The 19,442-nt window shown below is 38.7% G+C and overlaps 2 protein-coding genes across 3 annotated transcripts; one reads left to right on the top strand and one right to left on the bottom strand.

The window, feature by feature from the left end:
- Window positions 1–1,858: 1,858 nt before the first annotated feature.
- On the top strand, window positions 1,859–5,790 carry dhrs7 (dehydrogenase/reductase (SDR family) member 7). Its single transcript, XM_041972182.1, has 7 exons — window positions 1,859–2,067; window positions 3,194–3,346; window positions 3,590–3,696; window positions 3,909–4,148; window positions 4,334–4,456; window positions 4,541–4,756; window positions 5,437–5,790. Exons 1-7 carry the CDS (start codon window positions 1,935–1,937, stop codon window positions 5,476–5,478), a joined length of 1,014 nt encoding a protein of 337 aa, XP_041828116.1. The 5' UTR covers window positions 1,859–1,934; the 3' UTR covers window positions 5,479–5,790.
- Window positions 5,789–17,031, bottom strand: pcnx4 (pecanex 4). 2 transcript variants are annotated; one of them, XM_041972179.1, is made up of 11 exons: window positions 16,884–17,031; window positions 13,968–14,758; window positions 13,702–13,881; window positions 11,405–11,943; window positions 11,170–11,270; window positions 10,811–10,933; window positions 10,171–10,531; window positions 8,450–8,553; window positions 7,272–8,365; window positions 6,980–7,166; window positions 5,789–6,597 (listed from the first exon to the last, which is right to left on the bottom strand). In XM_041972179.1, the coding sequence occupies exons 2-11, from the start codon at window positions 14,663–14,665 to the stop codon at window positions 6,346–6,348; spliced, it is 3,639 nt and encodes a 1,212-aa protein (XP_041828113.1). In that variant the 5' UTR covers window positions 14,666–14,758; window positions 16,884–17,031; the 3' UTR covers window positions 5,789–6,345. The 2 variants fall into 2 exon arrangements, with proteins under 2 accessions (XP_041828113.1, XP_041828112.1); XM_041972178.1 differs by having other exon boundaries at window positions 13,968–14,742.
- Between the last annotated feature and the right edge of the window lie 2,411 nt (window positions 17,032–19,442).

Raw genomic sequence — 19,442 nt, 5'->3', positions numbered from 1 at the left:
GTTTTTATACAATTTAAATAAATTCAGCCATTAAGGGGTCAATGTTAGCTTGAAGTTCATCTGAATTTCTCTGAAGTTTAAATTCAATGTAGTAATTGATTGTAGGAAGTGATTGTAGTAATGATATAAAATTGCAATTTTGTTTGTTGCTGATTTTCTTAATATTTGAAAAGTGATAATGGCTTGTTTTCATTAACCAGATTTCCTCACATAGCCTTTGTCTACAGTTATTGGATAACAGGTTTCTCCACTCTTAATTCCTGTGAGGATTACTAATGGTGTCAAGGAAATCTGGACTTCTTAACTCCCTTCTTTTCATGTTATGGCTGTCGGTATGCACCATATTTGCATAGTTCATTGCAAACATAATGGGTGCAATTTAAAGCAGGTCTTGTTAGTACAAAACCTATGTGTGTAATTTGAGATTAGTTTAAGTTGTGGTAAATATGGATATGGGAATTCTGCTGGTGTAATAAGTAAATACCCAGATTTTGACTGACATTTTATAGAAAATTTGGAAGATTTGAAGAAATAAAGTGAATGAAATCTGTGTGATTAAGACTTATTTTTCACAGATTTTAAAACTATTGTCACAAATTTCCTTTGCAAGTGAATGGAAATGTGGTTATTGTTTGCTTATGCTTAATCCCATTTAGTCTTTTTGTTTTGTTTTTTTTGACTAAACACTGCTTAATTAAACATGGCGAATTGTGGGCCTTTGACTGATTTCACTCTAACTAAATCTCTCCTGCTTATAAGCTCTGTATGTGGCAGTGTGCAAAATGATCTGATGACAAAAATAGGCATTTGATTTCATTTTTTTGTAATAGAATTTTCTAATGTATCAATAAGTGCTTATTCTTTGCATCATCTTTCTTGTTTGATTACGAAACCCTCAAGTCCACAGCTCAACAACAATGATAAACTAAGACAGTATTTATTATTTATTCAGCCAGTCTTTAACCAGGAAGGTCCTACTGAGATCACAAAACTCTTTTTCAAGGAAGTCAAGGCCAAACAAAAAAAAAGCAACAGCACAATGCATAAACAAGAATCAGTTAAAAGCATGTAACAGCTAAAAGCATAGTTACAATAAAAAACAAAATATGACAAACTAAAGATTCAACCAATGTGAAAAATGAGCTAAAGTGACAGGTCAATCATTGGATCTCTGGGGCTTGAAATATAGATTTAGAGTGATTAAAAGAGACACTATTTCAAAGTTTTGAGGTGTTAGACTGTTCTAATCTGAGGGAACACAATGCTGAAATGCTACTTTCCCACTCGTTATAAACACCAGAACACAGAGCATAAGGACCATCAGACTTTTATTGAAGCTACACAGAGGCAGGGAGGAAGCAGACCAAAAAGGTCTTTGAAAATCAGTCTATACCAGTTTAATGAAGAGTTGGCAGATCAGGCCAACCAACTCAGGGTTTTTCAGTGGTGAGTGTATAAAGCAGTGGAAGTGGTGGTAACCTGAATCCATGTAACAGTCTATTAGCAGGGGCATACCCATGCCAATTGACTGTTCCTTGCATAGATAAACATTTTTTATTTCTAAAGTAGAAGAGTAAGGATAAACGGAGGTGACTTCTGTCAAAATAGCTCGTTTTTTTAGTATGTGATTTGTGTGTTCAATAAAGGCCCGACATAACTGTGATAATGTTTTAGTCAAATTGTGTTTTGTATGTGTTTTGCTTAATTTAGATGCAATTAATTAAAAAAATAACCATAAACCCTCTCTTTCAGTAGAAAACAAACAGTGAGATGGAAACGTGTCTCATTTATGTAATTTTTTTACTTGTGTTTCTAAGTTTTAATTCGAAAAATCAGCAACGGAAGTGACGTATTAGACTTTAGCCTTAGCTAAATCAAGGAAGCTAGCTTGGTGGATCTACCTACATCTGTGTTGTAAAGCCAGTACATAAAAAATGGATTTGTATATTTTGTCAGCAGCACTGTGGTACTTTATACCATTATATGTACTCATGCATGTCCTGTGTTTCATATTTGCGGATGCAGACTTTACTCTGCTGCGAGCGAGACTGATAGGACACAGGCCAGGTGAGTTCAGGAAAAGTTCCTGTCCATAACTTTCAAAAAGTCATTACATTAGATCATATTCCTTCCAATACCGATACCTCTTGAGAATATCCATTTAATAAAATATAATTTAAGTTCTATCTATCTATCTATCTATCTATCTATCTATCTATCTATCTATCTATCTATCTATCTATCTATCATGAAACATATATTATACTACCTCTATGAGATATATTATAATTTTATATATATATATATATATATGTGTGTGTGTGTGTATGTATGTAAATTTATGTATGTGTGTGTGTGTGTTTTCCCCCAAGTAAGCGTCATGTACACAGTTATGTAAATAGGAAGGTACAGCGATACAGTGGAAAATGTATGTTTAAAAAATGTGTTTCAGAAATAAACGTCACAATGGCAATAGTTACTGTAGCCACTAAATAGAAACATGATGTGCCATTAGAGGAAGCCCTACTCAAAATATGTACAGCTGAATTAGACTGATACGCCCACAGACTTAGTTTTCATCATTTATTTCTATAAATCAAAGATAGTGTTTTGGTGTCAGTTACAATGTAAGTGATAGGATGGCATCAGAATTATTACCATCCATTGTATTATGACCATCTTAATGTGTAAGCATCAGTTTGTTGATTTTAAAAATGAAATAAATATTTAATAACCACGTATGTTGTGTAACAGCTTAATGTATTTCTTTCCACATTTCCTGTTATTCAACGAAAATCGGTATGCAGTTAGGTGTGAAGTACAAAAACACATGAAACGAGATTTTAATTTTGCTGGAATGTACCTTGAGTAAATGATGTTGTTTCTCTGTGTAAGGCAGTACACATCAGTGAGCATTACTTCAAATTTAGTTGTACAGAAGACATTTTGAAAACACAAATGGTTCTCAGACATTAACAATAGATCTGTTGTGTTAAGGCGTTCCAGTAAAGGATGACAGTGCAACACTTAACTTTCACATTAACAGCATCTGGAAAAGGATGCAGCTAAATGTCATTTAGGTAATAAAAATTTATTTGCATACCCATGCCATTTCAAGTGGTGGCTTTAGCTAATGTTTAAAAACATCTCTTAATTTTTGCATGTTTTGACTGTTCTGATTTATGTTGACCAGAGGCCAAGCTAAAGGGACTGGTGGTGTGGGTCACTGGAGCTTCCAGTGGTATTGGAGAAGAGCTGGCCTATCAGCTGGCAAAATGTGGGTCACGTCTCGTCTTGTCTGCTCGACGTGAAGATGATCTAAATAGAGTGAAACGGCACTGTTTAGGTAGAAATTTTTATTTTTTTTTTTTAGGGGAGGGGGGGTTGTTATTTGCAAACACACTCTGGTCATGGATAAGTCATCAAAGCAGGCTTTCATTAAATTCGACAAAAATTTTATTTTAGCATCTATACTAAAACCTTAAGTAGGTAACACAGTAATAATATTTTGTCTTCATGGCATTTGCTAAGCTTGTTTAATTTCCTTTCAGTCTTATTCATTCTATATTATTTATTTATTTTTTTTTAGAGAACTCCAGCCTCAAGGATGAAGATATTCTCGTTCTTCCACTTGATTTGTTGGAGAGGACATCTCATGAGGAAAAAATGAAAACTGTGATTCGGTACTTTGGGCAGGTAAATCCACTTCAGTTGCTCTTCTGTGATGCAACCCTCTCTAATAAATTCAACATTTTTACTGTGTTGTAAATAAATTAATATGCAATTTTTTTTGTTATACTATATGCAGATGGAAAGATGGCAAGTTACACTATTTTAGCACCATTAAACAGAAGAAGGCTGTTTTCCAAACCTGTTTTGTTTTTTTCTTCCTCTCGCCACGTTTCCAGGTTGATGTCCTAATTAACAATGGTGGCCGAAGTCAGCGCTCTCTGTTCTTGGAGACCAGTGTTGATGTATACCAGGCCTTGATGGAGCTCAACTACCTTGGTACAGTCTCTATAACAAAGCAGGTGCTGCCTCACATGACACAGAGAGGCAGAGGGAGTATTGTGACTGTCAGCAGTGTAGTTGGCCTTGCTGGGGCCCCCCTGGCAACAGGATACTCTGCCAGCAAACATGCTCTTCAGGTGAACTGATTTAAAATTAACCTTTATTTTTAACATTTAGAGTACTTAATCTACACTCACAGGAGAGGAGCTTCATTTGAGTTTCTCCTCCACTTTTTATTACTCATGTATGTAAACTAAATGTCTCTAGAGGCAATGTCCTGTCTGTGTACCCATGGTCTTGATTGTAGCTGTAATTTCCACAGGGTTTCTTTAATTCCCTTCGAACGGAGCTGACAGACTTTCCAAATATTCTCATCAGCACAGTGTGTCCTGGGCCGGTGCAGTCACAGATTGTCAGCAATGCCTTTACAGAGGAAGTGGGCAAGGTAATGTATTTATTTGTAGTTGATTTACTTAATGTGTGCGATATAATGGCTACTTTTGTTTTCAGTTATCGATTTTCCTTTAAGCATGTTACTACAGCTGGCAACCAAGAATACAAGATGCCAACAAGCCGATGTGTTCGTTTAATGCTGGTGGGAATTGCCAATAGTGTCAAGGAAATGTGGATTGCTCAGCAGCCCTTCCTTTTGTTTTACTACGCCTGGCAGTATGCACCCACGTTTGCCTGGTCCATGACAAACTTGCTGGGCAGGAAACGGGTGCAGAATTTCAAAGCTGGTCTGGTAGGTACCTAACTGCTGTTTGTGTAAAGGTAATGAGGCAAAATAAACCTTACTTCCATGTGTATAGCTAAGAAATCAACAAATATGGATTGTTATTAATAAATAGCAAAAATATAAACATATATAAACATACTATATAAACAATATTTAGGGATGACTTTGCAAAGAACTGGAGACTGAGACCATTTTCACTGTGTGAATGGACTGAAAATACTTGACTAAGGCAGAATGTGGCAGACCCTATGCAGAGCTGTCGCTTAACAGCTGGAGGGCGGGGTTCAGCTCTTACTGACCTTGCTTGAGTCTAATAAGAAGACGGTGGCAAAGGATGACATTGAGCATTCATTACTGTGTAGACTGACTAACTGACCAGTGTCTGCTGGCCTCTGCTGGACAATGACAGCTGAGGGCCATGCAGGAAGGTTAAGTTCCCACTAGCCAGCCACTCTAGTATCACATGATTCAGAAGGATCTAGGGCGTGGGAAAAAAAAGTCTATAAAGCCTTATAAAATTCTAGCAGTATGTCTCAACGGTCTCTTTCTGACAGCAATGTCAAGAGAAAATTTTATGCCACACAATTACAAATTGTTCAGCTTTCATTCTTGAATAAAAAATTAATTTTGATTTTAATTTAACATGGGCTCATATCAAAGCTGACAACCAGCTTTCTCTGTTGCAGGATGCAGACTCTGCATACTTCGCTAAGCCAAAGACCTCCTGAAAATGACCTCATCAAGAAGTGCTTTCATTGCATTCCTGCTGTTGGATGTTTCTGTAAAATGTCTGCTTTCAACCTAGAGAGAAAGATTTCTGGACAAAGGACTCAAAGCTACTGTTCAAGCGAAAACCTCTTTCCATCTTAACTGTAAACCAAGCCTTCTTTTTGTGGCATGCAGCCTTCATGAAAGAATACAAGGCCTGAGGACTACATGTTAGAATGATGATGCATTTGCACTGACCTTTTGAATGCTTAATAAAATTTTGTTTGGATCAATTTTATGCCTTGTTTGTACAATGAAACATTTCAAATCTATTTTTGCCAACCTATTTTATTACAAGTATATACAGTTACACATATAAAAATTAACTTTATTTACAAGAAAATGTGGACACATTCATTTAATTCTTCTAAACTGTAAACAAGTGAAATGTAAACAAAACAATACCACTAAACACCATACACATACAGCATACCCAAGGCACATCCTTGATATTCTTAACATTAAAATTCTCTTCCCTTTTTTATGGGCATGGTTAAAATAATTATGAAACTTAAAATACAATAAAGCCAGAGGTATGACGGCAGGTTTTTCCTAAAGGGAAGTGGCTCCATTTTTTTCACTTCATGTTTAAGCACAACCACAAAAAAAAATTGTGCTTTAGAGGAAACCTGTCATTAGTTAACTGTTTTAGGGATCAAACAGGAATTATTTCTTCTGTTAGGGAAGTAAATTTTGTTTTGAAACAAATTAAAAGCGATAATGAGGTTGTTTCCTCCTCTGTGGTGCAAGAAAATTTTAAATAATGTTCAAAAGAACAAATACAGTCACAACTTCTGGGTCAAAAGTTTTAAAAATAAAACCACTGGTCAGAGGCAGGGGAAGTGAAGGGGGGCAGATGAGTAAATGGGGTATCCTAGAGGGGGATCGGCTGCCTGAACAGTTAAGTTTCGAAGCATGAAGGGGTGAGCCTGGATGCTGTACCGCTCCTCGTCATCGTTGGTAGCATACAAAAGTTCCCAGGAGAGGTTTGCCCACTGACCTCGAACCCCCTCTCCATTCAGACGGCCCACCTGCACAAGCTGCTCCTGCAGAGACAGAACTCTTCCTGTGTAGGTACCCTGTGGACAAAGACATATAAAATGGTAACATTTAATATAACATAACTGAGAACTAACCACATTTAACCTGAAGTAGCAGTTTAATCTCCATTTCATGCCAAATGAAAAGTTACGGGTACAGTATCATGTTCTTTTTCGAAAACACAATGAACGTCAAGCCAGATGTTTATTTCTGTTAAGTTTTCCACATTTTTTGAGTTTCACCTGTATATTACTTTTGTGTGTGAATGCTTGTTTTATTTTAATAGGAATTTTTAGGCGTTTTATTGTGTAAAGCAAATTGTGTCGATTTTGCCATAAAAAGGGTTTTATAAATAAAATTTGATTTTTAATGTATATTTTTAACTTTTAAATCCAAATAAGGCCTTGTGTATGTAATTACCATAGTGAGGTCGTGTCCCAGGGAGAACAGATAGGGCTTCTCCTGAAGAACACTGTCATGCCAGCCTTTTTCTGTCACTAGACCTATGTACCAGTCCCTTTCATATTCCTCTAAAGTGCTGAACAACTCCTCAGGGGATTCCATTGGACCAAGACTTGCCTGATCAAACAACAGCTTGAAACTGAACCTGAGAGCAAATAAAAACAGGTAGATGTCACTTGAAGCTTCTGGTACAGATATGATCCACTGATTAGAGTTTTCGAAATCTAGAGATTAAGAGCAGCAACTTTACCTAAAAGCTTGAAGTGTGAGCTGGTAAAGTTCTTTGCTTGAGGACAGCCAGTCGAGTCCCTCTGTCCAAGGTACGTCTCCACAGTAGAGTCTGTAGATATAACTTGGACTGGTGAAAGCAGACTCCGCCCCCAGTGAGATGAGACATGAGAGTGCAACCTTTACATGCAGTTCTTTCAAGACTTCATCCTCCTTTAGGGCTTTGGTCATATCCTCTGAGGTCTCCCCTTGAACAGAAAGTCCAAACCGCCCCAAGGTAAATCGAAACCATTCCTCTGGAAATAAACCCCTCAGAGACAACAAGCGAGATGGAAGTAATGGTGCTGTCCTCCACCCTGGCGGTAGGTTGAATGCCTCAGACTGAGGGCAGCTGAAGTTCAGATGAGGACTTTCTCTGAAGACTTCCGGATTTCGCCCTTTATCTACAGCTGGCATCCCGATGCCAAGTCCCAGAGGCTGCAGCGGCTGCAGGGCAGAAAGAGCCATGTTTTCAAAGAGACTGTCCATTTCTACAGAGCCTGGCAGAGAGACCCCCGTTTGCAGTGCCGACTGTCCTGGTTGGGCTTCTGCGGTCACTAATGCCACAGTTCGTCTGGCTGGTTGCGGTCCAAATAAGTCATCCTCGTCTGACCAGTCTCCAAAAGAAGTCAAACTAGAGCTCCCCTGTCTGAACCTGAGAGAAGACAGATTGGATTCTACCATGACAGCCTCAGACGGCTGGTTACAAGTAGTCTGGGCAAACTGTGAAGACTGGGACTTCATACCTCCAATCCCTGACCCCTCTTCACTACTCCATAAAAATCCTTTATGCCTCTGCACACAATATCGAAGAAGCAACCAGATGAGTGCTTTCATGAAATCATCTTGAAGTTTCCTCAAGTTCTCATGAGAGTCAATGATACCAGAGAGCACATTCCGGGCATCAGAGTAGACTCGAACTGCAAGTGAAGCACATGGGGTGAGGGCGTTTCCCCAGTGCAGGTTAAATCCTTTGGGGAAACCGAGCCGCTCGGGGCGTTCAAAAGCAGCCTCAAACACCTCATCCACCCTGCGTGCTTCCACTGTATGGCAAGAAGTCTCCTGCAGTTCAAGACCCTGCCCAAAAAAAAAAAAAACAGACCATATTATTTAACATTGTTGTAAAATGCATGCAATGAGTCAAACTGCAAGACAAAGTACCTTGATGTTGACTGTACAGTAGCCATACCCTCTCTCTAGAATCATTATCCAAACCATACGATCCTGAAAGCGACCGAGAAAATGAGAGCCTGGGGCTAAAGAACCTACAAATGTGGAGAAAATTACGAGTCATCAGCACATCTAACATGTATAGAGGTGTGGCATGTAAATTTAGCACAACAAAAAAGCTGTCCCTCTGCTGACTATGACGATGACATGCTAACTGTATGAGCTGCTTAGACATGTACTACCAAAAAAGCATAGGAAGGTCACTATACGGTTTTAACTGGATGGCTGCACAGAGATCTAAATATTAAACATGTTGTTGTCCTTAGCTTGTCATTACTCTCCAAAAATGTCCTCCTTTTTTATACAATGTGGGCTTTTCATTTCTTTGAGACAGAAGACAGATGTTTATTTCTGCACAAGATGCACAGCAGTGGCAAGGTCAAGGAGGCTTTTGTTTTAAGTTGACTAGTGCTTGCGTGGCTCAAGGATAATGTCATGTCCCATAACGACATCTCAGAATAGTTTCAGCCACTACCTCGTGATGTGAAGCGACAGATTGGGCAGATTCCTTTCCTGCTCACTGCTCCATGGCCCCTAGTGTGAGCAAAGCAAAAACTACAAACTGCCATCTTTTGACTGCAAGCATCAATCTAACAAGAAAATATTCTAAATAATACATCATAGCTACTGTTACTAAAGCTAACAGTAAACAATAAGACTAAGAACTGCATTACCTCAGCATTTTTATTAAGTTTTGAATCATCAACCCATGAATATGAAGTTTCTACTCGCACCATTTTTTTCCACTCACCCCTCTTGGTCAAGCACAAAACAATATCCTAGCAGCAGTCCAGTTTAGCCTTGGAGTATTATGCAGTTAATGTTGTGGAAACATTTGGATGTAATGAATACAGAGCTGAGCTTTTTTTTGGGTCACTTCACAGGAAGCTCAACTCGATGATGTAAGCTCACATTACTGCCAGTGTTCCAAAAAGGCTGCTCACAACAGCGATACTCTTAGTATTTAAGCATATGATGTGATGCTTCACTGCTCTTTGATCTGCATACAGTGGCCACTTGACCCATGGGAAAGGCCTGTCACTAAAGTGATAGGAAAAGTCAAAACACACAAAATTATTATCCAAAATGTTGAAAGTCTGTTGCGTGAGCTCTTTTGACAGGTATTCGTGTTTCGGTGACCTGCTTTATAATAGATAAAACATAATTGGCTTTTCTAAAACATTAGAAAAAATATATATGGAAATGATTAACCCCTAAACCATAAGGGTTTTTAGTAGACATATTTGTCATTTTCATATAATGGTCTCACCATATTGTAACTTTAAAAAAAAAAAAAAGTAATTTGCAGCTGTTCCCATTGAAACATTCACACATATCAGACAGAAGCAGATCAGCACCACACTAAGTGTGTGCCAATAAAAAAACAAGTTGGCCACTCAGAATCAGTCAAGTGACAAAAGCATCGTTAGTAAAAGCTGTATGTTCAAGAGTACTGAGTCACCCTCACACATAACAAACCTTATGGCTCTGTGACTACTTTTGTTGCAGCTTCAGCGATATATTAGCAGATAAATTTTGACACCCACCTCTAGTTATACACAGGACACTTACGCACAGCAAAGAAACATAAGTCAGGCTGTGTGAAAAGGGCGGAATATTTGAAGAAAAGATATCAGAAATGAACCACTAACCAAGTGAGCCTCTTGCAAAGGCCATCCTCAGTGCTGTGGCCAAACTTCCGCTCATTTGCTGGTAGAAGATTGAATCTGGACAGGGACAGGCAGTTCCCACTGGGCCTGGCCAACTTCGCTGTGGCCTGGGAAACCCCACAAGGAATATAGGCAGAGTGAAAAGGGGCAGCAAAGGGGCAGAGATCAGGGCAGAGAGGGTCACCATTGCCAGCAGCAGTGGACATAGTGATGCGTTAAGAGCCAGGATAGTTCCAGCAGACTGACGGCGCTGCTTCTTCTCTGTCCAAGATGTCACTAATACAGTAAGGGTGAACTTTAGTTTGGCCAGGAATTGGCTCAATCTGTCAATCAAGAGGCCCACCTGGATCAGAAAAAAGGTAAACATGACTTATCTAAAGAACCAGCATCCAATATTATTAACTAACATTTGTCCAATATACTGAATATCTAAGTTTGTGTGTATTTTTAATCATATAACTTAGTTAAACTTTTCTACTTTGATATTTGCTAACTAAAACACTGTCATGCCGTATTGTAAACATGCACTCTTTATTAGGTGATGACTTTAAAATCTGGTGTGCTCTGAAAGACTGTAGAATAATTTTAATGTGTGGAAGTAATACATTTCTGTTGAGCTCACCAGTAGAAGCTGAACTCCAGTTCCTAAGTTGCCCCACCCTGGTAGTGTAACGTTTCCAGCTGCAAGTCGCACTAAAACCACCAATACCATCTGAAGCAGGGCATCCTCGGAGCTCTGCCAAACCTGCAAAGCAACACAGTGAAAATCTTTTATTAATCACAGCTCAATAAAAATAAAGGAAAACAGAAGTGTTGAAGTAACGTTAACTGGCAACGTTTCCATTCTATTTTAACGAAAATTTTTGATCTGTGCTGGCATTATTGAAATTTTTTGCCAAAAGTGTTTTATGATTAATTTTTTCTGAATGTTATAATCATGTAGCAACACAAACTGAAAAACAGCAATGAGTGTGAGTATACCACTCTAAAGGCTCGTGTAAATCCCACACTGGTGGAGACCCTGTGGAGCAACTGCAGAGATCTGTCCATGGACAGGAAAGCAGTCATTGCAAATGGAGACACTGTGAATCAAAGATACAGCAGGAGCTGGTTATTCACCTTCACAAACAGAGGCTTGTATGTGAAGAAGTTTTCACTCCTAAAAAACATATACAAACAATAAATGCAAACAATATGTAAGTTATAACAGGCTTACCAAGATAAACAAGGACTCTTCTGATGGCAGCCGCTATGTACAATCCTCTATTCTTTTGTTTGAAAGTTTGCACATTGGACATGCCTTTAGGGTAAAAGGGATTAAGAAACACTCCTCCAAATACATAAGCCCCCTGGACCTCCCTTAGTGCCCAGCATAAACAGAAGAGTAAGAGGAGAAGGTACCCAACAGGACCTTGGGCTGATGAAACAAAGTTCTGAGATTGAACTGAACCAAGGAAGTGATGCGCCAGTCCTCCCTCTGCCATCGCTACCAGCAGCAGGCTTAAATATAGTAACAGCTCCCTGCAGCCTAGATTCCAGCCAAATGAATTGGGAGGAGGAGGTGGCGACCCCCCTCTGCGCAATCCATGGTCCCTGAAGGCTGTGCTGGGTCCTCTGCAGAGTGTGCCAACTTGGCTGAGGTCCAGGCTCAGTAGAAATCCCATAGAGATGGACAAGAGTACCACACCCAATGCTGACGGGATAAAGTAATTACACACAGCTACGCCAGTGGATACACCAAACATCAACAGCAGCCTGTGGGACAATGTAAATACCAAAAATTAGGACTGATGAAGCACAAGTTACTGTGACACTTGTCAGTTCAGTCTAACTATATGAATGTGATGAGGGCTGGTTTTCCACACAAAATGACAAGGATATGATAGATTAAAACTGTCATAATAGATCAAAACTGTCAAATGTTTAAACTTTTAGGTTAAAAAAAAAAGTCTGAAGTTACTGCTTTACTTTTTAATGTCCAACTTTTTGGTAAAGTGTGAACTTGTGCATTATTTGAAGTGGATAAAAAAAAAAACCTTAGTTTAAATTAGTGGTGTTCCGATCGATCGGACACCGATCATTATCGGCCGATATCCGTAAAAAAGTATGTGATCGGTGTTCGCCGATCAATGCCTTTTGTTGCCGATCACAAAATCTGACCACCTATATTTCATACTCTGCAACCTGCAGAAGCGCTGCGGGCAGTGTCATAGCTCCCGCTTTCCTCCACAATTTGCATGCGCGCGGTTGCAAATCCAAAGCAAACATGTCTGCCGTGTGGAAGTTTTACACTGTGTGTGAGAGTGATGTAAAGTTTGCATCCTGCAACACGTGCAACGCAAAAGTACCTCGCGGGGGAAGTACGTCAAAATCCTTCAATAAAACGAATCTAATACGGCATTTAAAGAACAAACACTTGACGGAGTACGCTGAATTTTCGAGGCTCACTGCACAGAATGAAAGGAAGACGCTGGTGCAGCCAGAGCGCAGCTAACGCAGCCAACAGTTACCAACACTCGTCCGTATGAGCGTGACAGTCAAGCAAATAACCACAAAAATAATTCAGTTAATCGGCCTTGACGACCAACCGTTCTCAGTGGTGGAGGACGCCTCTTTTACTTGGCTTTTTTTTTTAGCAATATTAAGATTTTGTTTTACTTTCTTATTTAGCCTTATGAGAGCCTTATGTGTTTTCAGTCTGTTAAAATATAGTACTACTGATTACTGAAAGATAGCGCATTGTACTATGTACATGTTATTGTCTAAATTAGGGGGATTTTATGGTTCCTTTTCCACATCAAATAGTCGGCAGTGCTTTTAAGAAAATTACAGCCAATCCATGTGATTATCGGTGATCGGCAGTGATCGGTGATCGGCAGTGATCGGCACTCATGGGTGATCGGTATCGGAATCGGCAACAAAAAACCTGATCGGAGCATCCCTAGTTTAAATCATATCACAATTTGCATGGTTAAACTAATCGATCAAACAGACTCCCTGAGTTATAGTGGAGCTGTAAAAGCAAAAAGTCCAATGTTTAACAGTGGTGAAGACAAACTTTCTAGCATCTTCTGCTCAATAACTAAAGAATTGAAGAGAAAAGAGTGTTTGTGTATTTACATAAATAAACATATGGCCTTTATGATAGCTTCTGACAGATATATTTTTGATATATCTGTATAAAAGTGCAAATAAGAAATCATATTCCTTTTTGTATTTTGTTACTAAATATATTTGTAACAGTATAACCTGGAACAAAGTTTAGAAATACATGCACACAAACACATCGTTAACATCGCTTGCAGCGTCAAAATCTTTTACAGATGCACTCAAGGAGAGTATTACTTGTAGCTTAAAAAGATTACTATAATGTAAATATTCAACAAGCATACATAAAGATAAATGACAAGTCAATGATTTATTTATTTGGTTTAATATATACAGCCATGAACAAAAATAAAATGGATCAAAATCAGTGTGATCCCACTGGCGATAAACTATTTCAATGTGTACCTGAGGTTGCTAGACATGGGCGAGCCTCCTAAGCCAAACACAAGAACCTGTTCCATGCCCCAGAGAAGCAGGGCATCCAGGGGAGGTAGTATACCTACTGCCCACAACAGGGGTAAGAAGAGGAACAGCACATGAAGAGTTTGGCTGGCCAGTTGGAGCTCAGGGATAGGGTCTGAGAACCTGAAAAACAGCAAAATATTGACATGAATTTGACAAAAGACACACATTTTTAAAAAAAATAAGATTTATGTTTTGTTGTTGCTCACCGATTAGCCAAGTCCACAGAAATGAAAATAAAAATGTAGAGGGGCCGGCTGAGCGGGGTGATCTCATACGTGTCCTGTGCCTGGAAAGTGGCCGTCTCTGTGGCCGTATTTACAATGAGGGAATATTCAGCTATGCACAGAGCTACCCAGCTAAGGACAAACACTACCAGAGAGACACCGACGCTGCCATAGAGAGCAGTCAGTCTGCCCAAGAACACATACCACGTCCCGAAGCCACAGAGAACTCCAGCTAGTACTGTATGCAGCACCACATTAAGCCCAAACCGTTTCCCTGGAGCAATGAATCGAACAGTCTCTGGGCTGACACAGTGGGTAAATTCCACCTCCTCTTCATCTACCAGGATGTTGGGTGCACCAAGTCTCTCCACTGTGCCATTCCTCCGTGCAGCATACAGTGCCATGGCCTGGACACCCGCTGCAGCTAAAAACATGAGTGCACCAGAAAGTACAGCAGCATGAAGTTCGTGAAGCAGTTGCAGCTGGCAGAGCAGGGTGCCAATGCCTCCAAAAAGCCATGGGGTCAAAAACAAAACTGCTTGATTGACATATACATATGGTGGGGCACAGTAGCCCAACTTGAAGCGTGGTCCTCCCAACACTGTCTGAGGGAAACGCTTCCAGAAGAACTCCTGTTTGTATTCATTAAGAAGGGGCACATCTGGCCCCATTCTGACCATTCCCGAAAGGGTGGCAGGTCATCTCCACACAGCCAACAAAGGGTTTCCATCCATCATGTCAGACACAATCAAGGATTCTGTAACAAAGAATACCTCCATTTAGGCAGTGAAATATCGGTATTGCATTAATTACACAGAAACAATACAGTTGGGTCTGAAAATAAACAGTGACACAGTCTTGTTGATTTAGACATTTTCAGAAATACATTCAGGTTCCAGTTAAAACTTTAATATAGGCTTGAAATGTAAACTCAACTTCAATTTGAGCCTATTTAATTTAAATTTTAGGAAAGGTTTAAGAGTGGTACTTGTTTTCACAGAGGCTAAAATTTGCAATTTGACAACTAACTGAAAATGTGTCATGGGCAGCAGACTGCTATTCTCATTATTTCTGGATTAGCAGTGATTTGCAATTTGAGACTAAATGTGCAATATTACCTTCCAAAGTCTGCTGATGCACCTTTTATCCTTGCCATCACTCTCAATACATTTTTCAACTAGAAACACTCAGGAGAGCAACCTATGCCAAGCCATAGGGGTCATTTACCTGAGAAAAACCCAAAAAGCCCAACATCCCACCCAGTTACCAACTCCATGCCAACACTCTTACGTATACTTCAAGCTAATATCACTATCTATTTTCATCATCAGGATAGATGCCACTTCTTATTTAGAATCCTTGACCCTGGAAACAAACCCTTAGACACCAAGATAAAGCAAATGGCTATAATAGTCTTAAAGTTATTGAAGAAATTAGCATTTTCTCTAATGGCAGCACTCTGGGTTAGCTGTTAGTGTATTAAACAGCTACTATGATGTCATCTTTTAATGTTTTTAATCTGTTATCTATTATCTGTTGAGTCAGAAGCTGTGACAGACAAGTGGTAAATGTAATAACAGAAACATCAATTAGACATTTTGTAAAAATGATAAAAGTTAGATTATGAAAGCAGCTTATTTAATTAACTTATATACAAACAATAATGTCATACCAATGGTAATAATTAAGTAATTAAGGAATTTATCACTGTAGTTTACTCAAATCATGTTAGCCTGACTTTTTGATGAAATTCTGTTTAACATTGTATCTGTGGAGAGACTTTTCTCAGAGCTCAGTCAAATGAAACAACATTGGTTTCAGTGCCTTTCAGTAGGACCAATCACACTGACAAAGCAACCGAGAAGTTCTTGAAGGTAAAAAGTCAACCTGACTGGGGTGAATCTGACTCACTAAAGATTAAAGTAAAGGTAGTAACAACTGAAGGCAACAGCCATAAAGGCCTGGCAAAGCATCATGAAAGAGAAAACCCACATTATGGTGATGCCCACATGTTTTAGAGTTCAGTCAATGTCTGCATATTATTGCCAAAACATTAAAAATAAGGCTTTATTTATGCCTATTATGATTGGTTCCTTAACAGTGTTCTGCATATTAAAATGATGCATTTTTAACCGTTGCTTCACTTTGGATGTGATGATTACACACACATTTAAGTGGAGTCTGCACTTTAAGCTCATATATGTCTTGATCAGACAGAGGAAACCAGTTAACAAACAGTAGACTTCTGTAAAATAAAAATGATAACTTTCGAGTCCATATGCTTCTGCACTTTCTCATTCATTTATGTCGTTGTTTTATACGAGTAATCCCAGTACGATTAGTAAGCAATGGCAAATACATATTTCAAACTGCAGTTTATATTCATTATTCCTGTTGCTTGTGTATGGATGGTTGTGATGAGCACCCTTGGCAGGTGAGGAAAATGTAGCCTACTTTAGTTGTCAGAAAATAATTTGTAAAGCAATTCATTCTTGGTTTAAAAAAAAAAAAAACTTCTGAAGCTATACTTTTTTTTAAATAACCGGTACCTTGTATCTCCACCTGTTTATAATATTTAGAACACACAACATGTTCAACAGATACAGTTGCCAGGAGAACACATCAACAGTGGTTTGTGGATGCGTTAAAGTGAGCTCACCTGCCTACAGTGACAAACATTTAAAAAAAAAAAAAAAAAAAAAAAAAAAGATTCACTCCAATAACCGACCAACTTAATTCATGCGGTGAACTATTCCCCGATGACTATTAATGCCTTTTACCATTGCTAGCTTTACTATTGTTAGCTAACCAAGACAGCAAACCAGCTTGACTATCGCTAGCTTGATTTTCCTTACAGGTAACTAACAGCGGATTGGCAACTGTAAAATACTAACTTACCGTCAGCAGTGGAATAGCTAATAGCAGATACGCTTTGTGCTGTTTTAGTTACGTTGTTGATAGTTTACAAAGAAACGAATGGGAATTGTCAGCATTATCATTAGCCGTTAGCTAACAGCTTGAAAGCTAGAAGACGTTGGCATGATACGTAGTCAGATTGTGACCATTAAAAATAAAGGGGACAGGGAAGCAAGTATGCTGATTGGCTCAACCGGTATAACCCCGCCCTTCGTATTTTATAGTCATGCCCATCCAGCACATACACACATAGAAAGCGGAACATCATGTCGACATTTGTCATGTATAATTTGTTAAAGCGAACACGATTTCCTGTGAATATTAATTGGTTGATAGTGTGGAAGTGCAGAATTAGCATTAAACTGGAGTTGCATAGATAGTAATGAAACACTTGTTGCACATATAGCCATAAAACACACTGAAAAGCTCTGTGGTCAAATATTCACGTGGCAAAAATGTGTCAACATTATACATTTATAATATAACAGTGTTTGTCAGTCGTAAATCGAGGAAATCTGCGCTGTGATAATCAGTTTTTGGGAATGGGAATCGCATATAACGAACAGCTCTTTTTTATACTGAAACTCAACAATGAAAATGCAGTTTCCTAATTACGTCCAATGTCACATCCTTTTGTCTAGCTTCTTAATCTTAAATAGTTTTTCACATAGGCACTTGCCAGTATCTTTAAATCCTTAATGCGCTTAGTCGAACCGAGAAATCAATAGAGGTTTAAGAATATTAATATTACATTATTAATCCCTGTCATTACGTTCTTAATACAAACAGAAATCCCTACAAGTACGTTGTTATTTTAAGAGAATGAACGTGATTTTGGTTTAGTGTATGCCTACCCAAAGTATTTATTTACCTCAAAAAGAGGGCAAAATAGAGGCTCATGATCACACAAGGGCCACTATATTAACACAAAGAAAAGAAACAATGTGGGACAAAGGAGATTAAATTGTTGTTGTTCAATGGGGCTTGGCGAATAAGAGTGGCCAGGAAGCTGTGCTTCCTTGTAATAATAATAATAATAATAAAGAACTATTCATACTCTGTGTAGGACACAATAAACGATAACAGAGCAGCCAAGTCAACATGTATTACACAATGTAATCTTCACATAGTAACACTTGTTTAAAAACATTACCAACACTTAAGTCCTTAAAGAAGAAATGATGCTAAATTTAATGAAATATAAAACTTATACCAAATAGCCAAGAAACTGTTTAAAGGGAGTGATTTTTGTTAAATTTGCAAGAAAATTGGGTATTTGCCTGTTGTTTGGTCTTTCTTTTAACTTGTTTTTTTCCCCCCTTTTCAAACAAGCAATACACTGCGTGATTGAAATAATGTGGTTAATGACACACAAGTTCAATAATGCGATAAAAAACACCCGTCCAGAAATAAGAAGCAGTTAAGATTTAATGCTTCTGTGAGGCTTGCTCTTATCCAAAATGTCTACACAAAATAGAAGCATTTTCCTTTTCATCCTAATTGTCAGTCTCCATTCACTCTTTATTCCACAGGAAACAAATTACAGGAAAATGACAAGTAACAGCAATAATTCAATGACAGCCTTTGAAAGAAGCAATATGGCAAGACAAGATGTATTTGTGAGGTTAAAAAATGAGCTTGGGACATAATATGTACCTTTTGAAGACAAAACAATTTAGATTCTGCTGATTACTTACAGAAGGGCGTCATTGGCGACAAAACTGTTCTTTTTTACAATATTGACTCAAATGATTATGTTAAAAAAAAATTGTGGCCTCTATCAAAGCTCCTCTGATGTTAATATAACCTGGTAAGTGTGCAGAACTTGTAGAGTGTAAAGTTGTGGATTACACAAACAACACTTTGACAAACATTGCAAAATGCAGTGTTAACTTTGGCATCAGACATCAATCGATGTCGTCACCCCTCTTATTCTCTCCTAAAACTGGAACCTGAGTAGATCGCAGCGAAAACATGCTCCATTCAGCAATTATTCACAGAGTCTTGGACTAATGGTGCTCTGAATGCACAGACACAGCAAATGCAGGGAGTTAGTGGACCAGCAGTAATGGCCCCATACAGAGCATGTGTTTCTGTGTGTGTTTGTGTATGTGTGTTGAGTATTCTACCAGAGGAGGGGGGCATCATCTATAACTGATTCACAACAAGCACAAACATTTCTAATTATGAATCTAGATAAACTGGGGAGCCAGCCTCACTTCCCCCTCTCCTTCTTTCGCTTTCTCTCCTTTTCTCAGTCGGTGCCTCCTGCCAGAACCACGCTCCATATCAGGCCGATGAAAACATAACCTGTCACATTCCATCCCATTAAACCAGCTACAAACCATGTGGTCTGCTCACGTGGAGGAGCAAGGAGCGGGAGGGAGATACTGAGAGCAGTGCATCTGGGTTCACTCAAAGGTGATGAATTATTCACATTTTTTATGCTAATGTCATTTTAATGTTAGAAATACTGACAGATATGCAGATATGCAACACACTGCATAAAGTGGTACGCTCACTATAAGCTCACAGCATCTA

The sequence above is a fragment of the Melanotaenia boesemani genome, chromosome 20 (genome assembly GCF_017639745.1).
Source record: "Melanotaenia boesemani isolate fMelBoe1 chromosome 20, fMelBoe1.pri, whole genome shotgun sequence".
NCBI classification, from domain to species: domain Eukaryota; kingdom Metazoa; phylum Chordata; class Actinopteri; order Atheriniformes; family Melanotaeniidae; genus Melanotaenia; species Melanotaenia boesemani.
This window is presented reverse-complemented; position numbering and strand designations above follow the sequence as displayed.

Bases quoted from the DNA above. Each gene is read 5' to 3' on its own strand.
- dhrs7 (XM_041972182.1), top strand. From the start codon at position 1,935: ATGGATTTGTATATTTTGTCAGCAGCACTGTGGTACTTTATACCATTA. The intron at 2,068-3,193 runs GTGAGTTCAGGA...TATGTTGACCAG, and splicing joins ACTGATAGGACACAGGCCAG to AGGCCAAGCTAAAGGGACTG. The intron at 3,347-3,589 runs GTAGAAATTTTT...ATTTTTTTTTAG, and splicing joins AGTGAAACGGCACTGTTTAG to AGAACTCCAGCCTCAAGGAT.
- pcnx4 (XM_041972179.1), bottom strand. From the start codon at position 14,665: ATGGTCAGAATGGGGCCAGATGTGCCCCTTCTTAATGAATACAAACAG. The intron at 11,944-13,701 runs GTACACATTGAA...ATTGTCCCACAG, and splicing joins CCCATGTCTAGCAACCTCAG to GCTGCTGTTGATGTTTGGTG. The intron at 11,271-11,404 runs GTAAGCCTGTTA...TTTGATTCACAG, and splicing joins AAGAGTCCTTGTTTATCTTG to TGTCTCCATTTGCAATGACT.